Below are 17,858 nucleotides of genomic sequence, written 5' to 3'. Positions count from 1 at the left end.
AAAAGGCACAGTCTTCCATCTCCTATGGAGACAGAATGAACAGACCTTGAACCTTGCTCAGTGGAGCAATCTCAGTGAGCGCTTTGATTTCTAAGAGTGAATGATTAATTTTTGCTCAAGTTTACTGGGACGTCAGCACATGATGGAAGCACTTTAAGCGTGTTCGTGTGCTGAGCACATGGTGTGAGCTGTGGGGTGATGGGTGAGGGACCCAGGGTCAGAGTCATGAGGAACTGGAGAATCCTCTAGGGTGACATGCCCTGGTCTGTTTTGCAGGCAGGTGCCACCACTTAGATCAGCTCAGCATTCGGAAGTGTCTTCCCCTGCCAGAGCTTATTCCTCCTGGGCTTTGTCTAGAAGGGTTGCCCATGCAGCCGACTGTAGAAGCGGCCACATGTGCTTTTAATGACAGTTTGCTGGGAGGTATTGTTTTCCTTTCATGAAAGAGGTTCTTGCAGGTCGAAGTTGAAGATGTCAGTGGATTAGACATTGGAAGAACTTCCAGACTATTTGTGATTGAAGGCACAGACATGAAGTAGAAACATGTTCATTCTTTCTTCTTGCAGGTGGCTTTCTAGAAGATGACCATAGAGGAACTTCCGGAGTTCCCATTAGAAGGCAACCGTCTGTTCGGAAGATACCCGTTTTTATTTTCTGGCTCTGACACGCCCGTGACCTTTTCCATCTCTGCAGCACCAATGCCTTTGGACTGTGGTATGTTACCCAGTGCACTTATTCACTGGGACCCAGTGGCTTGACGTGTATTGGGATCTTTTTGCACTCAGAATTTTTCCCAAAACTATTCTTATGGTTTTATAAAATTGCTAAAGTTTTCCTTTTTTAAAAATACAATTGCTTATTGCTTTTTCTGCCTCTTAAGCTAAATGCTTTATTTCTGCTGTCAGCATTTATATTATGTTAAAATGTTCATTTTAAGCTCCATGATGGTGTTAGAGGATTTTATTTTTAGAATGCAATGGTGCTTAGACATCTAGCATTCTTCTGCTATTGATGTATTTATTTTGGTTAAATATACTGAATTGCTAAAAAAAAAAAAAAGGCCAAGTATTTAGGCAGAGAGAGTGAGCTGCCCTCCCCTCGAGAGAGTGGAGCAAGATTGGGCTAATGGTAAAATCGGTTCATTTAAAACTTCTCTGGAAAATGTTAATTTAGAAGCATTCCACTTTTCCTCTGTTTAGACTTACCCAGGATCATATTTTATCCAATGAGTAAAAGAAGACCAGGAGATATATTTGATAGCATTATTATATTTCCAGTTTAGAGTTTTTCAAGTAAAATATTGGGTCACTATTTCCAATTACCTTTGGAGGTAAAGATGGCACAGTTTTTAAATATTAGTAGTTATAAAGATATAAAGCGATTTGTCTTTTGAGTCATATTAATTCGAGTGCAGCAGTTCCTTACCTCCAGGTATCCATTTATTTCGTATTCAGATTCTCTAGCAGCTTACCCAGGGCAATCATCAAACGCATACATAACGCTGTCCTTGATCCTGGGAGTTATTTGCAGTTTTTATATAAATGGACTGGGTAAATTTTCAGGTACAACAAGACCAGTTATGCAGGGGGAACCTTGAACTAAAGTGCACTGTGCCTTCCTCGTGACACTTGTCTCATTCTGTCCCAAGTTACAATGGTCTTATCTCCTTTCCTAGACTCTGCTCTTTGAGATGGGTAGCAAGTACATTTTATTTGTATTTCTCTCATAAAGGTGAATGTAGTCATTTGTGATATTAGTTGCTCAATATTTGTTGAATGACTGCATTGAGTGAAAGGTGATCATGGGTACTCATCCCTTTGTATAAGTGAAATTAAGCATCGTCTGTCATCTTAGAAGGACAGATTTTTGGAATCTGAGTGAACCTATAGTTCAACTTTCCCCACTCACCCCCAGTATAGATATTTTCTTTTCAGGGTCTCTGACACAATAACCACTTAACCTCTTGTATGTCTTCAGTAGTGGGGAACCAGTGAATGGTCAATCTTATTGTTAACAAGTTGTAATCAGGTTGTTTTTGTATATATGGACTCAAAACTTGTCTCCCTGAAACGTTGACCAGCTGATCCTGGTCTGATGTATGGAACCATACTTCTTTATGGGGTAGCCTTAAATATCTGAAGGTAATTGGAACATTCTACTCACTCTGTGCTTCGTGGGCTGCACATTTCTGGTCCCTTCGCCAGGTTTTCACTGCCGGGACCTTTGGACCCTTTCCGTCCCAGCTGTGTCCTTGGTGTGCTGTAGTGCATGCCCCTTGAGGGGTGGCATGCACAGTTGAGTGTGCTGAGCAAGCGTTTATTGAGGCCCCTTGGTGCTGGGCACTGTCCTGGGTGCTGGAGATGCCACAGTGACTGGGACAGATCTCCTAGCAGGGAAGACAATAGACAGATGCATAGACACAGCAGGCGTAGATTCTAGTTAGTTCTGTGAAGAAAAGAGACAGGGGACTGTGGTGGAGGGTCCCAGGCTACGTGGCTACTTTGGGTCGGGGTCCTCTGGAGCATTGGAAGATGCTGCTTGTTGGAAGAGCCCAGGAGAAGAGCCACAGGAAGAAACACAGAAAGCTAAAGGCACAGCACTGGGGGAAACCTTGGTGTGTCCTGAGAATCAATGGACATTAGCAGAAAATGAGAAGGAATGTGCCTGGGGGAGGAGTGGGAGGAGCTGGCCACATACACAGGTCATGTGGGCCTCAGGAAGGCATGTGTATGTGACATGGACCAATGAGATTAAAGCCAGCAGGCAAAAGCAAACCAGTCCACACAAGCCAGAGCCATGCGATTCAACATGGACCCTCAAGGTGGTTGCCCTGTAAGATGAGATCCAACAAAGATTGTTGGAATCTTGCTTTGAAATGCCTTTGGAATCCATTCACATGAGCACACTTGGCATGTATTATAAACACCACATTACTTTATTATTATTTTTACTTAAGAAGTGAATTAGGGCTGGGCTCAGTGACCTATGTCTATAATCCCAGCACTTTGGGAGACTGAGGTGAGAGGATTACCTGAGCCCATGGGTTCGAGACCAGCCTGGGCGACTTGGCAAGACCTCATCTCTACAATAAATAAATTAAAAAAAAAATTAACCAGGCATGGTGATGCATGCCTGTAGTTCCAGCTACTTGGAAGGCTGAGGTGGAAGGATCACCTGAGCCCAGCAGGTCGAGGTTGTGGTGACTGTGAGCATACCACTATAGTACAGCCTGGGCAACAGAGGGAGACTCCAACTAAAAAAAAAAAAAAAGTGAATTATCAGTTAAAGGTTATTTTTAAAAGACATAGTCTTCTCACTCTATCATCCAGGCTGGAATGCAGTGGTGCAGAGCTCACAGCAGCCTCAAACCCTGGGCTCAAGTGGTTCTCCCATCTTAGCATCCCAAGTAGCTGAGTGCATGTCACCAGACCCAGCTAATTTTTAATGTTGACCAGGCTCAAGACATGTAAGTAGTGACTGAAATGTCTTGTCTTCCCATGAAGTGACTGTCTTTGGTGCTCTTTACTCCTTTGTATTGATCTAGATTTTCATATGATTATCATTTTCCTTCTTCTGGAGACTCAATGTTTCTCATAGTGCAGATCTGCCAGCAATGAAATTGTCCAGCTATTTCATATCTGCAAACATCTTTATTCTACCCTCTTCTTGAATGGTGTGTTTGCTGGGCACAGGATTCTGGGTGGATCAATGTTTTCTTCCAGTGCTTTAAGGATGCTGCTCTAGTGTGCTTGTAGTTGCATTGTTTTTGGTGGGAAGTCTGCTGCCATTTAAAAAAATCTGTATGTAATGTGATGTGTTTTTTTTTCCTGAATCTTTTAATATTTTCTATTTTGATCAACTTTACTATAATGCTCTTGGGTATAATTTTATTTTTCTTTCTTTTTTTTTTTTTTTTGAGTTGGAGTCTTACTCCGTTGCCCAGGTTGGGGTGCAGTGGCATACTCATGGCCACCCCAGCATTGACCTCCTGGGCTCAGGAGATCCTTCTGCCTCAGCCTTCCAAGTAGACAGAACTACAAGCATGCGCTACCATGCCTGGCTACTTTTTTGATTTATCATAAAGATGAGGCCTTACCATGTTGCCCAGGCTGGTCTTGAACCCGTGGGCTCAGGTAATCCTCTTGCCTTGGTCTCCCGAAGTGCTGGGATTACAGGCTTGAGCCAGTGTACCTAGCCAGGTATCATTTTCTTTATATTCTTGTGCCTGGGGTCTATTGAGCTGCTTGGATCTGTGGATTTCCATTTTAATCAAGTTTGGGAAAGCATTATTTAAAATATTTTTCTACTCCTCCCACTTTTTAGAGACTCCAGTTACATGTGTATTTGATTGCTTAAGGTTGTCCCACAGAACACTGATGCTTTATCCAATTTTAAAAACTATCTTTCTGTTTCATTTTGGATAGTTTCTATTGCTGTCTTCAAGTTCATTTATCTTTTATTCTGCCATGTCTCATTAATTAACTGCTGATCTCACCCAGTGCAATTTTCATTCAGTGGAGTTTTCAACTCTAACATTCGATTGGTCTTTTCTAGGTCCATGTCTCTAAGCTATCTTTGAACTTTTGGAATGAATTAATAATGACTATTTTAATGTTCTTTTCTGTTAATTGTAATATCTGTCAACTCCAAGTCTGTTTTGATTTATCATTCCCCTGGGTATGCGTCATGTTTTCCTTTTTCTTTGTGTGCCTGGTTATCATTAATTGGATGCCACACACTGTGCATTTTACCTTGTTGAGTGCTGGATGTTTTTGTTTGCTGTAAATGCTCTTGAGCTTTGTTCTGGGATGCAGTTAGGTTATGTGGAAATTGTCTGGCCTCTGAGGTCCCGCTCTTTTGATCTGGTAGGTGTGTCTGGAGCCGTGCTTGGTCTGGGTCTGATTACTCCCCACTGAGTACCCTAGTCAGTGCCCCGTGAATTCTTTCTCCAGTCTTCCTGGTGGGAACAGGCACAAATCCCATCATCCCTCTGGATGGTTCTCTCCCTTAGCTCAGGTGTTTCCTCAAGATGCTGAATTCCTGAGGAAGACCCTCTACAGCCTCTGAGGTTCTTTTCCAGTGTGTTTCTCTCCTCCTGTATTCCTGCCCTGTGACCTCCAGCTGCCTCAGTTTCCCAGGACTCTCAGCTCTGTCTCCACAACTCAGGGAGTCTGCTGGGCTTTTCCTTGGTCCCCTACTCTCAACTGTCATTCTGGAGACTGTCTCAAGGCCATGCCCTGGGACAGCTGCTGGACTATCTTGTTTGGATCCCATCCCCCAGGGATCAATCGCTGTCTTTCATTGGCTAATGTCCGATGTCTTGAAAACCCTTTTGTGTTTCCTCTGGTGTTTTGGTTGTACTAGACAGAAGGGCAGATTTGGTTCCTGTTGCTCCATCTTGACTTAAACTAGACATTGTCCCCTTTTTCTCCCCACACTCCACTTTCTTTTGATTCAAACTTTTTTTTTTTCCTGTATGGAAGTTTAAAATTCAAATGTGGTTAGATATGTTAATGTGTTGCATTATAGCTTGGAGGTTAAGATTGCGGTCCCTCTGGCTTTACTCCCGACTCAGCTGCTCACCAGGTGTGTAATCTTGAACAGATTGCTTATTGTTTCTTCAATAAAATGAGAATAATAATAGTACCTCCCGCCAATGGTTGTTATGAGAGTTAAATTAGTATGCATAGAGTTCAGAGTCCCTGGCACCTGTGAAGCATGTAGAAGGTCTAACTCGTGACCCTTATTACTTCAATGAGCCGTCTGCCATTTTGCCATGGCCTCTGTACTTAATGACTGAAGCACTGCTACATTGTTTCTTGCTCTAGAACTTGTTGGGCTAGGCCCCTGCCCCCACTGTGGCTCTTTTCCCAAAATTCCTGCTTCTCTTGACTTTCTCAATCTTTGCTGCTGAGAGTGTGGTCTTAGTGCGGCACGTTGGCCCCACTGTGGGCTTGTTAGAAGTGAATGTCTGCCCCTACCCAAGGCGACTGACCAGTCCACACTGTCACAAGGTCCCTGGTGAGTCCCGTCTACATGAATGCGAGGCTCTGGCATAGACAGTTTAAGATGAACACAGGTGAACAAGAGAACACTCTTCTCTACTTCCTCCCACAAGGAAACCCTGGTGAAGTTTTGATTAGCACTGAAATTATTCAAAAGGTTGTTTTTGGGAGAAGCAACCTCTTTATGTATTTTATTTCCTAACCCCAAAATGTGATGTGTCTCTTTCCACTTAAGTTTTTCCCTCCTCTCCTTTGGTTTTCTTTAAATAAGCCTCACACATTCGTTGGCAGTTATTTGTGTGGTTATTGTGTGTGGGATCTTTTATCCAATTGCATTTCTCTTTCTAAAATAGGAAAATAATTAAGATGTAGAAAATGGCAGTGATCACAGAAGTATACCCCTCATCTCCACCATCAGAACGAATCTTATTTAGCTCCCATTTTTTAGTTAAAAGAAGTGAAACCTTGAAGTTGAAATGTTCTCCGTTTTCCTTTCTAGTCCCATTCTGCTTGCTGCCCGGAGGCAGCCTCTTTCCTTACTTGGTGTGAATGTTCCAGACTGGGTTACACTTTTACTGTGTATGTGAGGGTCTGTGAACAATACACAGCATTTTGTGTGTTTACAATTTCATGTAAATTGTATACATCATTTTGCAACTTAAATTACTCATCAGTATGTTTTTGAGACCTATTCTTGTCAGTATGCGACTTAGAAATCTAATTCATTTATTTAATTGTAAATGATCATAGAGTCCATTCTATGATATACCACACTTCTTTATGGAGAGACATTTCAGTTTTCCAAATATTTTCTTTTTCTTTTCTTTCTTTCTTTCCTTTTTTTTAAAGTCAGTCTCACTCTGTTGGCCAGGCTGGAGTGCAGTGGCACGCTCATGGCTACCACAGCCTCGACCTGATGGGCTCCGGCGATCCTTCCACCTCGGCCTTCCATCCAGTTGTCTTCTTATAATTGTTGTTAGAATAAGTGTTCTTGCAGAAGTCTCTTTGTGAGCACCTGCAGAAGAGTCAGTTTATGTATAGATTTAGGCATTTCTCCCCTAGAAATGCCCAGTGACTAAATACTTAGTGACTCGAAGAATGAGTTAGGCCAGAAGAAAAGCTCGTTAACTGCTGTTTAGAAGAAACACCCCTAAGTCTGTGTTCAAGAAACTGTGCAAAGTGCTTCTCCAAGTTGGATGCCCACTTTTTCCCCCCTGATTTTTCTCAGTTGGACTTAGAATGTGACCAGCTGTTGGGTGTCACTTTCTGTCACCATATGTTTCCTCTTCTGTGCACAACCTGCGTATCAGGAGGTTTGTCCTGATTCTTGTTCATGTAGTTTTGTTGCTTGATTCTTGTGGAGATCACTTGCTAAGTCAGTGGCTGTTTAAAAGCATTTAAGACCAGCAGACACAACACATGAGGGAGGCTGTGAGTTACCATCAGGAGCACTGTACTTGTATCCACCGAATACCTTGCCCACTGCCCACATTTAACTAATAAAAGGGCCACATGGGTGATGATCAGATTCAGGTTTTACTTTTCCAAGTCAATCTGCATTTTCTAGGTAATTTGCGATTGTGTTTTAATTTTCCTGAGTTATTTACACAGGCACAATATTATGTACTGGCAATAACTCCTACTCCTTGTTCAGCTAGTAGACAGCCCAAGGCTATGTGATTGTCACATCCAACTCTGACTAAAGGATGGATAGTTTCATGCCATAATTGTAGAGATTTTGCAGTACCTGAAGTCTCTTCAAATGAGGTTCAAGTGCAATCTTCCGGTGTCGTCTTTTCCAATAAAATTCATCTCCAGGTTCTAATGTAGGGGACATGCTGTCTTCTTTTGGAAGCAGATCATGGAACACTTGCTGGAGATACATCTTTGCATGTTGTGTTAGTGCCTGACAATATTGAACATGCCTTGGTCACTTAGGACAAGGCCAACATGAGACTGTCTCACTTTAGAGGTGGTGTTGCAGGTAAGCTTCCACCTGTCAGATTTCTATAGCGTATGAGTAATCAGGTATTTAATTAGAGGCATTTCTAAGGAATCAAGAGAAAAACAAAGGTTAAAAGTCGAGGCAGATCGTGAACTCCATTTCAGAGTCTTTCTAGATTTGATTTTGAGGTGGTGGAGTGAGGAGGCAGCTTCTGCCTGCTAGACTTTTCAGGTTTGCAGTTGGAATGCCTTGGTTGGTGTCACCAGATGTTTTGGTGAGCTCTGAGTGGCCCATGCAGAAACAGGCACACACACTTTCCATACACGAGCCATTGTGACAATTACTCTGATGTTTACATTGAATCGTTTAGCTTCAGCTTGTAGGTCTTGGGGAGAGGGCAGTGTTACGAATGTTAGTTTGGGTAGTCATAACCAGACATGGGAGGACCCAGTTTTGGACAATAAAACCAATAGACAACAACTTTAAAGACAACGAACAGAACTAGAATCTGATAGGGGCGCACTTTAATTTTCTGCTGAACACAATGTTTCTCTCTATAGTCACCCCTGTTTCTACCAAAGATAATCACAGTAAGACTAATTTGTTTGCAAAATAAGTTTAGTCTTATTAAATTGGCCTCATTATATACATAAGTGCAGGAAGAATAGTGAATCTACGCACGTTCTCAGCATGACATTCCAAAGCTTTGGCCATATCCAAGGGGTTTTGTCTCTGTAAAGTCAGCCTGAGTCCCTTAAGACTGTTTTGCTAGTTGGGCATCTCAGATTGCCTTTTAAAAGCCTTTCTAGGCTGAGAAGCCAAGCCAAGGACTTGCCTAATTGTATCCTGTTACAAAGATTCTTACTGAGCCCATGTAAATATTTATATTGCCATGAAAATAAAGAAGACTCAATAAGAGTTTCTGAATTGTAGAGGGGTCAGGGAGGAAGAAAAAAATATATATTTCATTTTTGTTCATAAAAGTATACCTTACCAAATTGCTGTAAGTTATAGATCTCAAGAGAAAAGGGAAAACGGATTCCTCAAGTCTAGAAAAGCGAAACATGAGAGACACAGGAGTATTTCAGCCAAAGACGTGTAATGCACAGTCACCCTCATGGTTCCTTCAATTCACTGTGCAGCCTCATGGAGCTGTCAGTTTGCTGCTAGAGTACTGGACATCCTCACCCTGTTCGTGATCTTCAGTTTGTCAGAAACCTGTACTCACCAGTGTCTTTTCCACAAATCTTCTTGCAATTTTGCATCACAACAGTTTGCAAAAGTTTTTGGGAGAACATCAGGGTAAAAGAATTAGCTGTCTGTAGATGACAAAAAAAAAAAAGACTTGTGATGGCTACAGTTAAAACTCTGATGAGGGTTCATTACAGTGCAGTTGACAAGGACACGTGGTTATTTCCGTGACAACATTTTGATATAACTGGATTTATGACTGATAGCATTATGCTAAGCCATGTCAATTTCTAGGAATTTCATATAATTTCAGTAACACTTATATTAATAATATATATTCATATGAGAATAGCATAAAGCTAAGCATCACCTTTATTTGACAATGCCTCCCATGCAGTTTAATTTATCAAATAAACCTAATTAGTTTCATAATGTTTTCCATGCAAATAACCCTAATTACTTTACCATCTCTCTTGTATAAGGTGAGGAAACAAATTCTTTTGAGGCATTTTGGGGGTCTCTTGAGAAATTCTAAAGTTTGCCTGAGGTCAAAAAGGCCTCATCCAGAATTTGATTCTTCAGAAGTTTGTCAGAAATGTCAAAAGATTGAAACACTTGGTTAAGCAGGATCACAGGTGTTTAGTTAAAAAAAAACCTTTAGCTGTCTCCCACCAAGAGCAGACCACTTCTCCAGAAGTTGTTGTTTGAGGAGCTCAGATACCACTTTGCATCATTTTGCTGTTAATGATCATGAACGCATGCTGTCTTAGTCAGTTTCTCTCTCTGGCTTCTCTCCTTCCCTCTTCCTGTAGCCATTCAGCTTTTGCCCTTTATTTTTCCTCTTCCTCAACAAAAGTACATCTTCCTGCCTCACACCTTTTCTTGATTGGCATGCGAGCATTCTGTGGATTGCACCTCTGTGAACACGTCATCATTTCTAGAAGCATACGCTTTCCCAAAGTAAGTTTTTCAGTGTAGCACAGGACGTGTTTACTAACAGCCCCCAAACACCTTTAGTTCCTTTGTCCCAAAGTAGATAAACTTATGTCCAGCAATGAATGTTTCTGTATTTATCTTATGTAGATTAATATCAATCTAATTCACTTACTTTTAACAATTATACTTGGATTACCCGTGAAAATCTCAGGAGACGTTAAAGCTAATCATCTTATTTTTCTTGCTGGGAAATTTTGTAACAGAGAGATAGCACGAGCTTATTTGTGATTCACTTGTTTTTTAACACGAACTTATTTGACGAGTAGACCTCGGTAGAATAGAAGTTGCATGTCTGTGTTATATTTGATGTTGACAACTCTGAAGGTGTATCCATTTTTTAACACTAAGCCAACAATATTTTTGTTATCAAAGATTATTAAAGTCATGTGAACTTGAAAAGCATTTGTGTTAATTCCTATTTTTCTGGGAGTTTTAGGATTATTTAATTTATATAAGCACTTGTTTTTACTTATGTCTATTCAACAAACATGAATATACATAGACATACAGACAGAGATCTCATAACTTTCATTTCAAAATCTTAGATATGTCAAGTACAGGAACATAAAACTTCCAATTTTTGAAAGAAGATGGATCTAAACTGCTTCTGGCATATGGAACAAGCCAAGGTTACCTACTCAAATGCCTAAAGTGTTTTATTAAAGATTTTTCATTTGCATGCTGTAAGGATCTTTTAGAGAAGCCATTTCTGAGTCATTTTGTTTTTAGAATTTTCTGCATACTAATCAGATAATACATTTCATTGTCTCTGAAAGGTTTAGGGTTCTCTTTTTTTCAAGGGCATCCCCTAAGGTGAACTATCTTATCTAAGTTAAAGGTTCCCTAAAGTGGTCACTGCAGCTGGTCACTGCAGCTGGTCACTGCAATTCCAAATTATCCAGTGTAAAATTCACCTGTTTTTCCAGAAAGATACAAGATCCTGATCCATAGTTGGTTTGGACCAGGAGGAACCCATCTTCGTGATGAGGGGGTCCTGTTTCTCCACAGCTGTTCTGAACATGGGGAATCATGTGTTTCTACCCCCTGTTTTTCAACATTGTAGGGTGACCTATTGAGAAGCATCACCAAAGGTTGCTCAACAATATTTGCTCAACAGTATTGGATAACTTGACATAAAGGGAGTAAAGCTTGGATCCAAAAGATACTTGCTGTAGAACACCATGGTTGGGGAGAAGCAGGAAGCACAGTGGGCTCTGTGGGTTCCAGTGCCTGGTCATTCCCTGGCCTGGGGTTTATGGGGTGAGGTGAGGGGATGAGGGTACTTCTGCGGATCCCACTTTTGACACCAAAAACTGTTGAAATGAGGCAAGACAGCTAGCATAGCTTAGATTTAGATGAGTTTGTTACAGGCAGGCATAGCTTAGGTCATTAAAAAACCAGATGGTACTGTCTCATCAGGATGTAACTCGCTTGAACAATACCTACACTGACCAGGCACACCAGACCTGACCTTGGAAGGAGAAATGGTTGGCACAGTCGATCACAAAGACCATAGATGAAGGCAACAGAGAGTTACTAGGGACACTGAGTCATGGTGCTCTTAGAGAGACCTTAATTAAGCAGTAACTTTTTCCATTATCTCCAAAGTTCCTTGTGGCACGAGTAAGTTTAGAAGTGAAATGATAAGAACTGAAACTTGTGATCAATAGCTTGTTGTAACCCATGTTGCCTACAAGTCTTAAGTAGAAAGTAGGTTACTTAATCATCATTTTTGACAATATATATAAAACTTTCTGTGAGACCTCATCTCTACAGTAAGTCAAAAAATTAGCTGGGTGTGGTAGCGGGTGCCTGTAGTTCCAGCTACATGGAAGGCTGAGGTGGAAGGATCACCGGAGCCCTGCAGGTCGAGGCTGTGGTGGCCAGGAGCAGCCACTGCACTCCAGTGTGGGCGACAGAGTGAGACTCCACCTCAAAAAACAAAACAAAAACAAAACATAAACTTTCTGCTAATAGCAAGTCTACATTCTTTCCTCTAAGGCACTTGCGTTCTCTCTTGAACATGTCTTTTCTTTCTAATAAACTCTACCTTAAAACAATATCTTTGGACTCATTCTGAAATTATTTTCTTGGCAAAGTCAAGGACCCATGGAATAGCTACACCCCATGCCACCCGACATCAAAAAAACAATCCAGAAAGCGTTTCTTGATATAAACGTTTTATTTTATTGAGCCGGAAACAAACTGTTGGCTAACAGGGAGACTTCAAAACCAAAAGTGTTGAGTAGCTTGTCTCACTAAGACAACATTAAAGTTTATATAATATAGAAAAGGAAGTTCATATAGCTTAATTCTTGTTGGTCAGGATGAGCAGGTTGGTCATCGCCAAGTTGCTACAATGTGCTGAGTCATGCTCAAAAAGATCTAAAGGTCAAGCATCATTTACAGTGTAGTACACGTCCTGGGAAATGTGTCTTCATGAGTTTCATTGAGCTGGGTGTGGGATATTGGCTCAGATGCAAAGGTTGTCTTGGCTTCCATTTTGATTTTTGCTACACAGGACCATGTTGTTGTCCAAGTTTTTAAATATCATCTTGTCCTAGTTTTAGTTTTTCTGACTCTTTTAATAGACTGCAACTCTACTTTTTTCTGTGTCCTTGGTTTTATACCTCACTTGTCATCTTTTAGTTAACCTGACCCTAAAAATAAGAAATTATATGCACATAGTGTGTTAACTTAAAACAAAACAAAACAAAACAAAAACACACACACACACAACCTAGAAATTTAGAAAAGGAAAAGAGACTTTCTTTCTTGTAAAGGGTTGCCACCTGCCAGGTGACCATCCCGTAGCCTGGGAAGCTGCTTAGCCAAGACCACAAGCCGCACTTGAAGGAGAAGGGGTTGGGTAGGAGCTTTATGCTGAAGGGGTTGCTGAACACACATATTTTGCAGGTGATAGGAAGAGCTATGAATGTTCATGCAGGTGGTCCTGACACATTCAGATGGAACAAGCATGCTACATATGACCTGTGTTCACCTTGGGGTGGAGACTTAACATTTAAATGTATTACAATTAGGCCATGAGGTCCAAAGTTCTTTTTGGGACATGGAAGCACTCAGTGTGCAGCCTCTGTAAACCAGCCAGAACCAGTCCATTGTTGTTGGTCTTTCATCAGGAGACTGAAATCTCTTCCTTATCCAGTCAAAGCTGTAGTTATGTTGGTAGAAGAGGGGTCAGTTAGTCAGTGTCTGTGAGCTGGATGCGCTGTAATTGTTTTAATATTGATGATTTGGGGACACTGCTTGTTTAGCTGCTACAGAAAAAGAAGAACCTTGTGGCCATAAGGACATGGTTCATTCTTTAAGTGTAGGATGCGTGATCCAACCCTTGCCTGGCATGGTGTTAGGTCCTGTTTATAATTTGGTATCATGTTGCCACAAAGAGTCTGTTCTATCAGTCTTATCTCTATTTTAGCATTAATGCAGGTCAGGGTGTCTAAACCCTAAAAAAGGAAGGGGTGTAATGAGGCATGTCTGGCCTCCTGTTCCATCATGGCCAGTAACTCTGCTTTAAGGTTTTTCTGGGGTCCCCCTGACCACAGGAGGGTCCGTTCAGTTGGGAGGGCTTGGGGTTTTAAGTTTGCAATAGTATAATTTTAGATACTATATAAAAATCCAAAGAAGAAAATAAAATCCTGAGTCCCATTCCTTCTGTATGCTGTTACAACCCGAGCTCGGTGGTGAGCTATCTCAGCAAGAGGCAATGATAGGGGAGGGAAGGCAGACTTGGGAGACACCCCTGGTTTCTACCCAGAGTTGCCGCCTACAGTGTGCCTTTGAGCTGGTGTCATGTAGTCTGAGTTTTGGGTTCCTCCGGTGCAATGTGAGAATAATACCTACAGTGAAGCTGTTTGTGAAGATTTGTAAGGTGCTTAGGATGTGCTAAGCCAATGCACGTTCTCTCACTCTTACCCTGTTAGACATGTCTACTTTCTCATATTTCCTGCCTTTCTTCGCGGTCTAAGATGGTAGGATCTGATTTTCTTCCCTTGAGTGTTTTATTTCCTTCATGAGTCTTGATCTTCTGATCTCTACTCACTGGACGATGTCCAACTTTTCTCTGACTCTTGGGAGAGAAGTTTAAGGGATGTTCAGAGCACGTGTTTGATTTTGTTTAGTCTTCCATGTTTTTACTAACACAGGTTCTAAAATAACCCAGTCACCTTGTCCAAGGCTTCTTTCATTTTCACGCTGCAAAGTATTGCCTCCCTACAGGTTGGAATTGCATTTTCTGATGTTTCTCCAGTGGGCAGAACATGACATTTGTTTATTATAGAAAATTAGGAAAATACAGAGAGGTATAAAGAACATTTAAAATGACTAGTTTTCCTAATGCTTAGTGTTTTGGTGTATCTCTTTTTTTTATGTATGTTTTAATCACAGATGTGAATCCACAATTCATGACATCTATGTTTAGAGAGGAAAAATTATTGAAAAATTGGGCAGATTTTTCATTCTTAGAAACAGTTCTTGGAAAGTTCAGGGTTTGAGTTCTGTGCTCCCATCTGGTTCCATCTGAAATATATATGGTGTGAGACATGGACGTCTCACCACAGCAGCATAGACAAGCCGCCTACTTTTGATGGTCCTGACTTGGTAACCCTACTTAAGGTAAACCTACTCTCTCCAGCATTTAAAATATCTGTGTCGTTTGAACCTTGGTCTTACTGTTATTTATTTTCAACATGTTTATCTGAAATGTTTAGTACATTTAATTGACACCGTTTTCTTAAACATTTCAGAGTTTTCTTTCTTCGATCCCAATGATGCCTCATGCCAGGAGATCCTCTTTGACCCCAAAACTTCGGTCTCAGAATTATTTGCCATTTTAAGACAGTGGGTTCCTCAGGTCCAGCAAAACATCGACATTGTTGGAAATGAGGTAGGAAGTCTGCATGTTAAGTTTTGCTTTGTCAGGCTGGTTGACAGTCGGGAATTTTTTCCCACCTGAGTGGCAAGATGGGCTGGGGGGGTAGGGGTATTGTCATGATTTAGGACAATCTTCTTTCCCCATCATCCCCTCAGGTTCTGTACTTTGGTGGCGTTATGGACTCTTAGCGGAAGCAGGGAGAGGCGTTTTTCGTGTTTTCTTCTTTGTACAAATTAGTTTTGCAAACTTTGATGCGTTTTATGAAGGGATTTGATTACCGTCCTGTCCCGTGTGCACTTTTGGGTGGTTTGGTAAAGATCCCGACTTGAGTCTAATTATTTCTTGTGTTTCATTTTTTGAGGGAGGGTTTCTACCAGTTGTCCTGTTCCAGGAAGAGAGTGCTTGCACTTTTTAAGAATATCCTTCATACCCATTAGAAAGAGAAGTTTGCTCATTTTTGAGAGGAGCAGATTTGGGGTGCCAGATTACCTTGGAATACTCTGTAAGAACTTCCTCTAGTCTGTCACAAGTTCATTTTCATTACTGTTGTTGAGTGCGGGTTTAACACTTACCCTGGAGAGAGGATAGGACTGTTTACCCATGGTAATGAGAAGTAATTCGATGAGAGGATGGACTCTCTTGGTTCTGGGGGGGGGCGGGTTAGGGTTGGGGAGGGGTTGTTAAAGGAACGGGCTCTTCAGCAGCTCCACTGTCCTTACATTCCCGCCTTCTGCAGATCCTGAAGCGAGGCTGCAATGTGAATGACAGGGACGGACTAACGGACATGACCCTCCTGCACTACACCTGCAAATCCGGGGCTCACGGCATTGGTGCGTGTGGCTGACCATCCGCGTCTGTGTGTGTCTGACCCCTGCCTATGCCAACCCGAATCCCTGGGATGGTACCCGGCCCATGCTGGCAGTGTTGCCCGGCGCAGTGAGGATTCTGTGAGGCCCTTCCAAAACCTTCCCTTTTCTCAGGGACGACTCTGTCCCCTACTGGCTCCCCGTCAGCTTTCTAGGACAGGCTTCATGCCTGAGCTTGTAGCTGGTAACACCCTGGGGTCCTGCTGAAGGCTTGGAGCGAGGTTCCCAGCCCTCTAAGACACCTGGCTTTCGCCTGTCCTGGACATGTGACATGGGGGCGTATTTTCCCAAACTGGTTAGTCTTCTGCACTTTGCCATTTTATAAACCCTGCCTCTTACTCAACTGTCTTGGGATTGTTGCTCCTGTTTCCCTAGTTTGATACAATGTTTCTCAAGCTATTGGTGATGAAGGACTCTGTTTTTCCTCCCCCTGAAGTCTTTATGGACCAATGCTTTTGTAAAATTAAATAAAAATGAGTTTATAATAACAAATGAAATAAAGACATAAAATATAAGTTCAAATAATTTTAAAAGGACATACAATTACATTTTAATTGATGTAACGATGAGAAATATTAAATAGGAGAAAAAAGTCACAAAGAACACATGCACATGAGTTTGAGACTGGCCTGGTCCACGGAACACACGTGGAGCCACACCCATCTAGCACTTTGTTTTTGTTTTATGGCTCTCATCCCGTGGAGGTCTTAATTTATTGATCCAGTTTATTCTTATTATGCTTTTAGGTTGTTTCAGAAGTGCATGAGCAATACACGAGCAGGTGTGCACATCTGTACACAAAGGGCTCACCTGCACCCTGAATGTGATGATGATTTTCTTAGAACAGATTCTTAAGTGAAATTTCTGAGGTGTAAATGCACATTCAGCATGCTGTCTGCTTTGACTTTTTAAATGAGGGAGTAGACAGCCATCCCTCAGAGCACAATATTTGAGCTGAAGAAAGTAACTTAGAAACTCTTCTTTAGGTGACGTAGAGACAGCTGTCAAGTTTGCCACGCGCCTCATTGACCTGGGAGCGGATGCTGGCCTGCGCAGCCGCTGGACCAACATGAACGCTCTGCACTACGCAGCCTACTTTGATGTCCCGGAGCTCATTCGTGTGATTCTGAAGACGTCAAAGCCAAAAGGCAAGTATGGTGGATTCCCATGAGATGCTAGGAACGGACCCCTCCGGTGGTAATGTGACAATTGCAACTGAAGGAGATTGTTTGCTTCTAATCCATCTTGTTTCATATGCCTTTCTGTCCCATTTTATTTCAGAGAGCGTTCAGAATTTCTTTTTGGAATACTGATTACTGTCCTTCTACAGAAGGCTTAGTACAAAGAGATGTGAAATTAAAAAGTGTTCTCTGGGTTTTCAAAACTCTGTCAATTCTCCAGTATAGCAGGGGTTTCTTGGTAACCGATTCTGTGTGTTCGCAATTCTTTTGTCTAGCTTAGGTGGCCAGAAACAGAGCAGTGAGGCCTTAGAGGCAGTGCCGAGATGATACTGGATATGGATTTCAGGTGCAGCCAGTTCTGGAATTTTGTGATTCAATTTAAGGATAAAATTCAGATTTTTATTTTTCTTCTATCTTGCTGGTGGTATCCTAAAATGGGAGATCAGGATGCCTAAGTCACAATCCTGGTGTTTTGACTTTCTTTCTGGTTCCCTTCGTGGGCATCAGTTTATTGTTTATTTGTCTGTTGGAGAAAAACATGAGAGAACATGAACAGTTACCTTCTAAAGAGAGTGCACAATTATCCTCCCCATTGTGGAAGACATGTTTCAGTGATTCGATGGGTGAATTTCCTAGAACGTTCATTTTCTGACCTCTGATTTGCATAACTGTCTATTTTCTGTAATCCCAACACTTTAGGAGGCTGAGGTGAGTGGATTGCCTGAGCCAGCGGGTTCGAGACCTGCCTGGGCAACTTGGTGAGACCTCATCTCTACAATA

At 41.7% G+C, this 17,858-nt stretch overlaps 1 protein-coding gene across 1 annotated transcript in view; it reads left to right on the top strand.

The window, feature by feature from the left end:
* Positions 1–562: 562 nt before the first annotated feature.
* Positions 563–17,858, top strand: part of CLIP4 (CAP-Gly domain containing linker protein family member 4) — a 60,841-nt gene continuing 43,545 nt past the window's right edge. Inside the window, exons 1-4 of the mRNA XM_008055996.2 lie at positions 563–714; positions 14,904–15,043; positions 15,768–15,861; positions 16,884–17,045. Of these exons, the coding sequence (XP_008054187.1) occupies positions 582–714; positions 14,904–15,043; positions 15,768–15,861; positions 16,884–17,045 (529 nt within the window). The 5' untranslated portion in view covers positions 563–581. The remainder of the gene's footprint in view (positions 715–14,903; positions 15,044–15,767; positions 15,862–16,883; positions 17,046–17,858) is intronic.

Source organism: Carlito syrichta, unplaced genomic scaffold, assembly GCF_000164805.1.
Source record: "Carlito syrichta isolate Samal-C Ts95f unplaced genomic scaffold, Tarsius_syrichta-2.0.1 Scaffold302075, whole genome shotgun sequence".
Lineage (NCBI taxonomy): Eukaryota > Metazoa > Chordata > Mammalia > Primates > Tarsiidae > Carlito > Carlito syrichta.
Note: the sequence above shows the minus strand (reverse complement) of the source record. Positions and strands in the feature narration are given on the sequence as shown.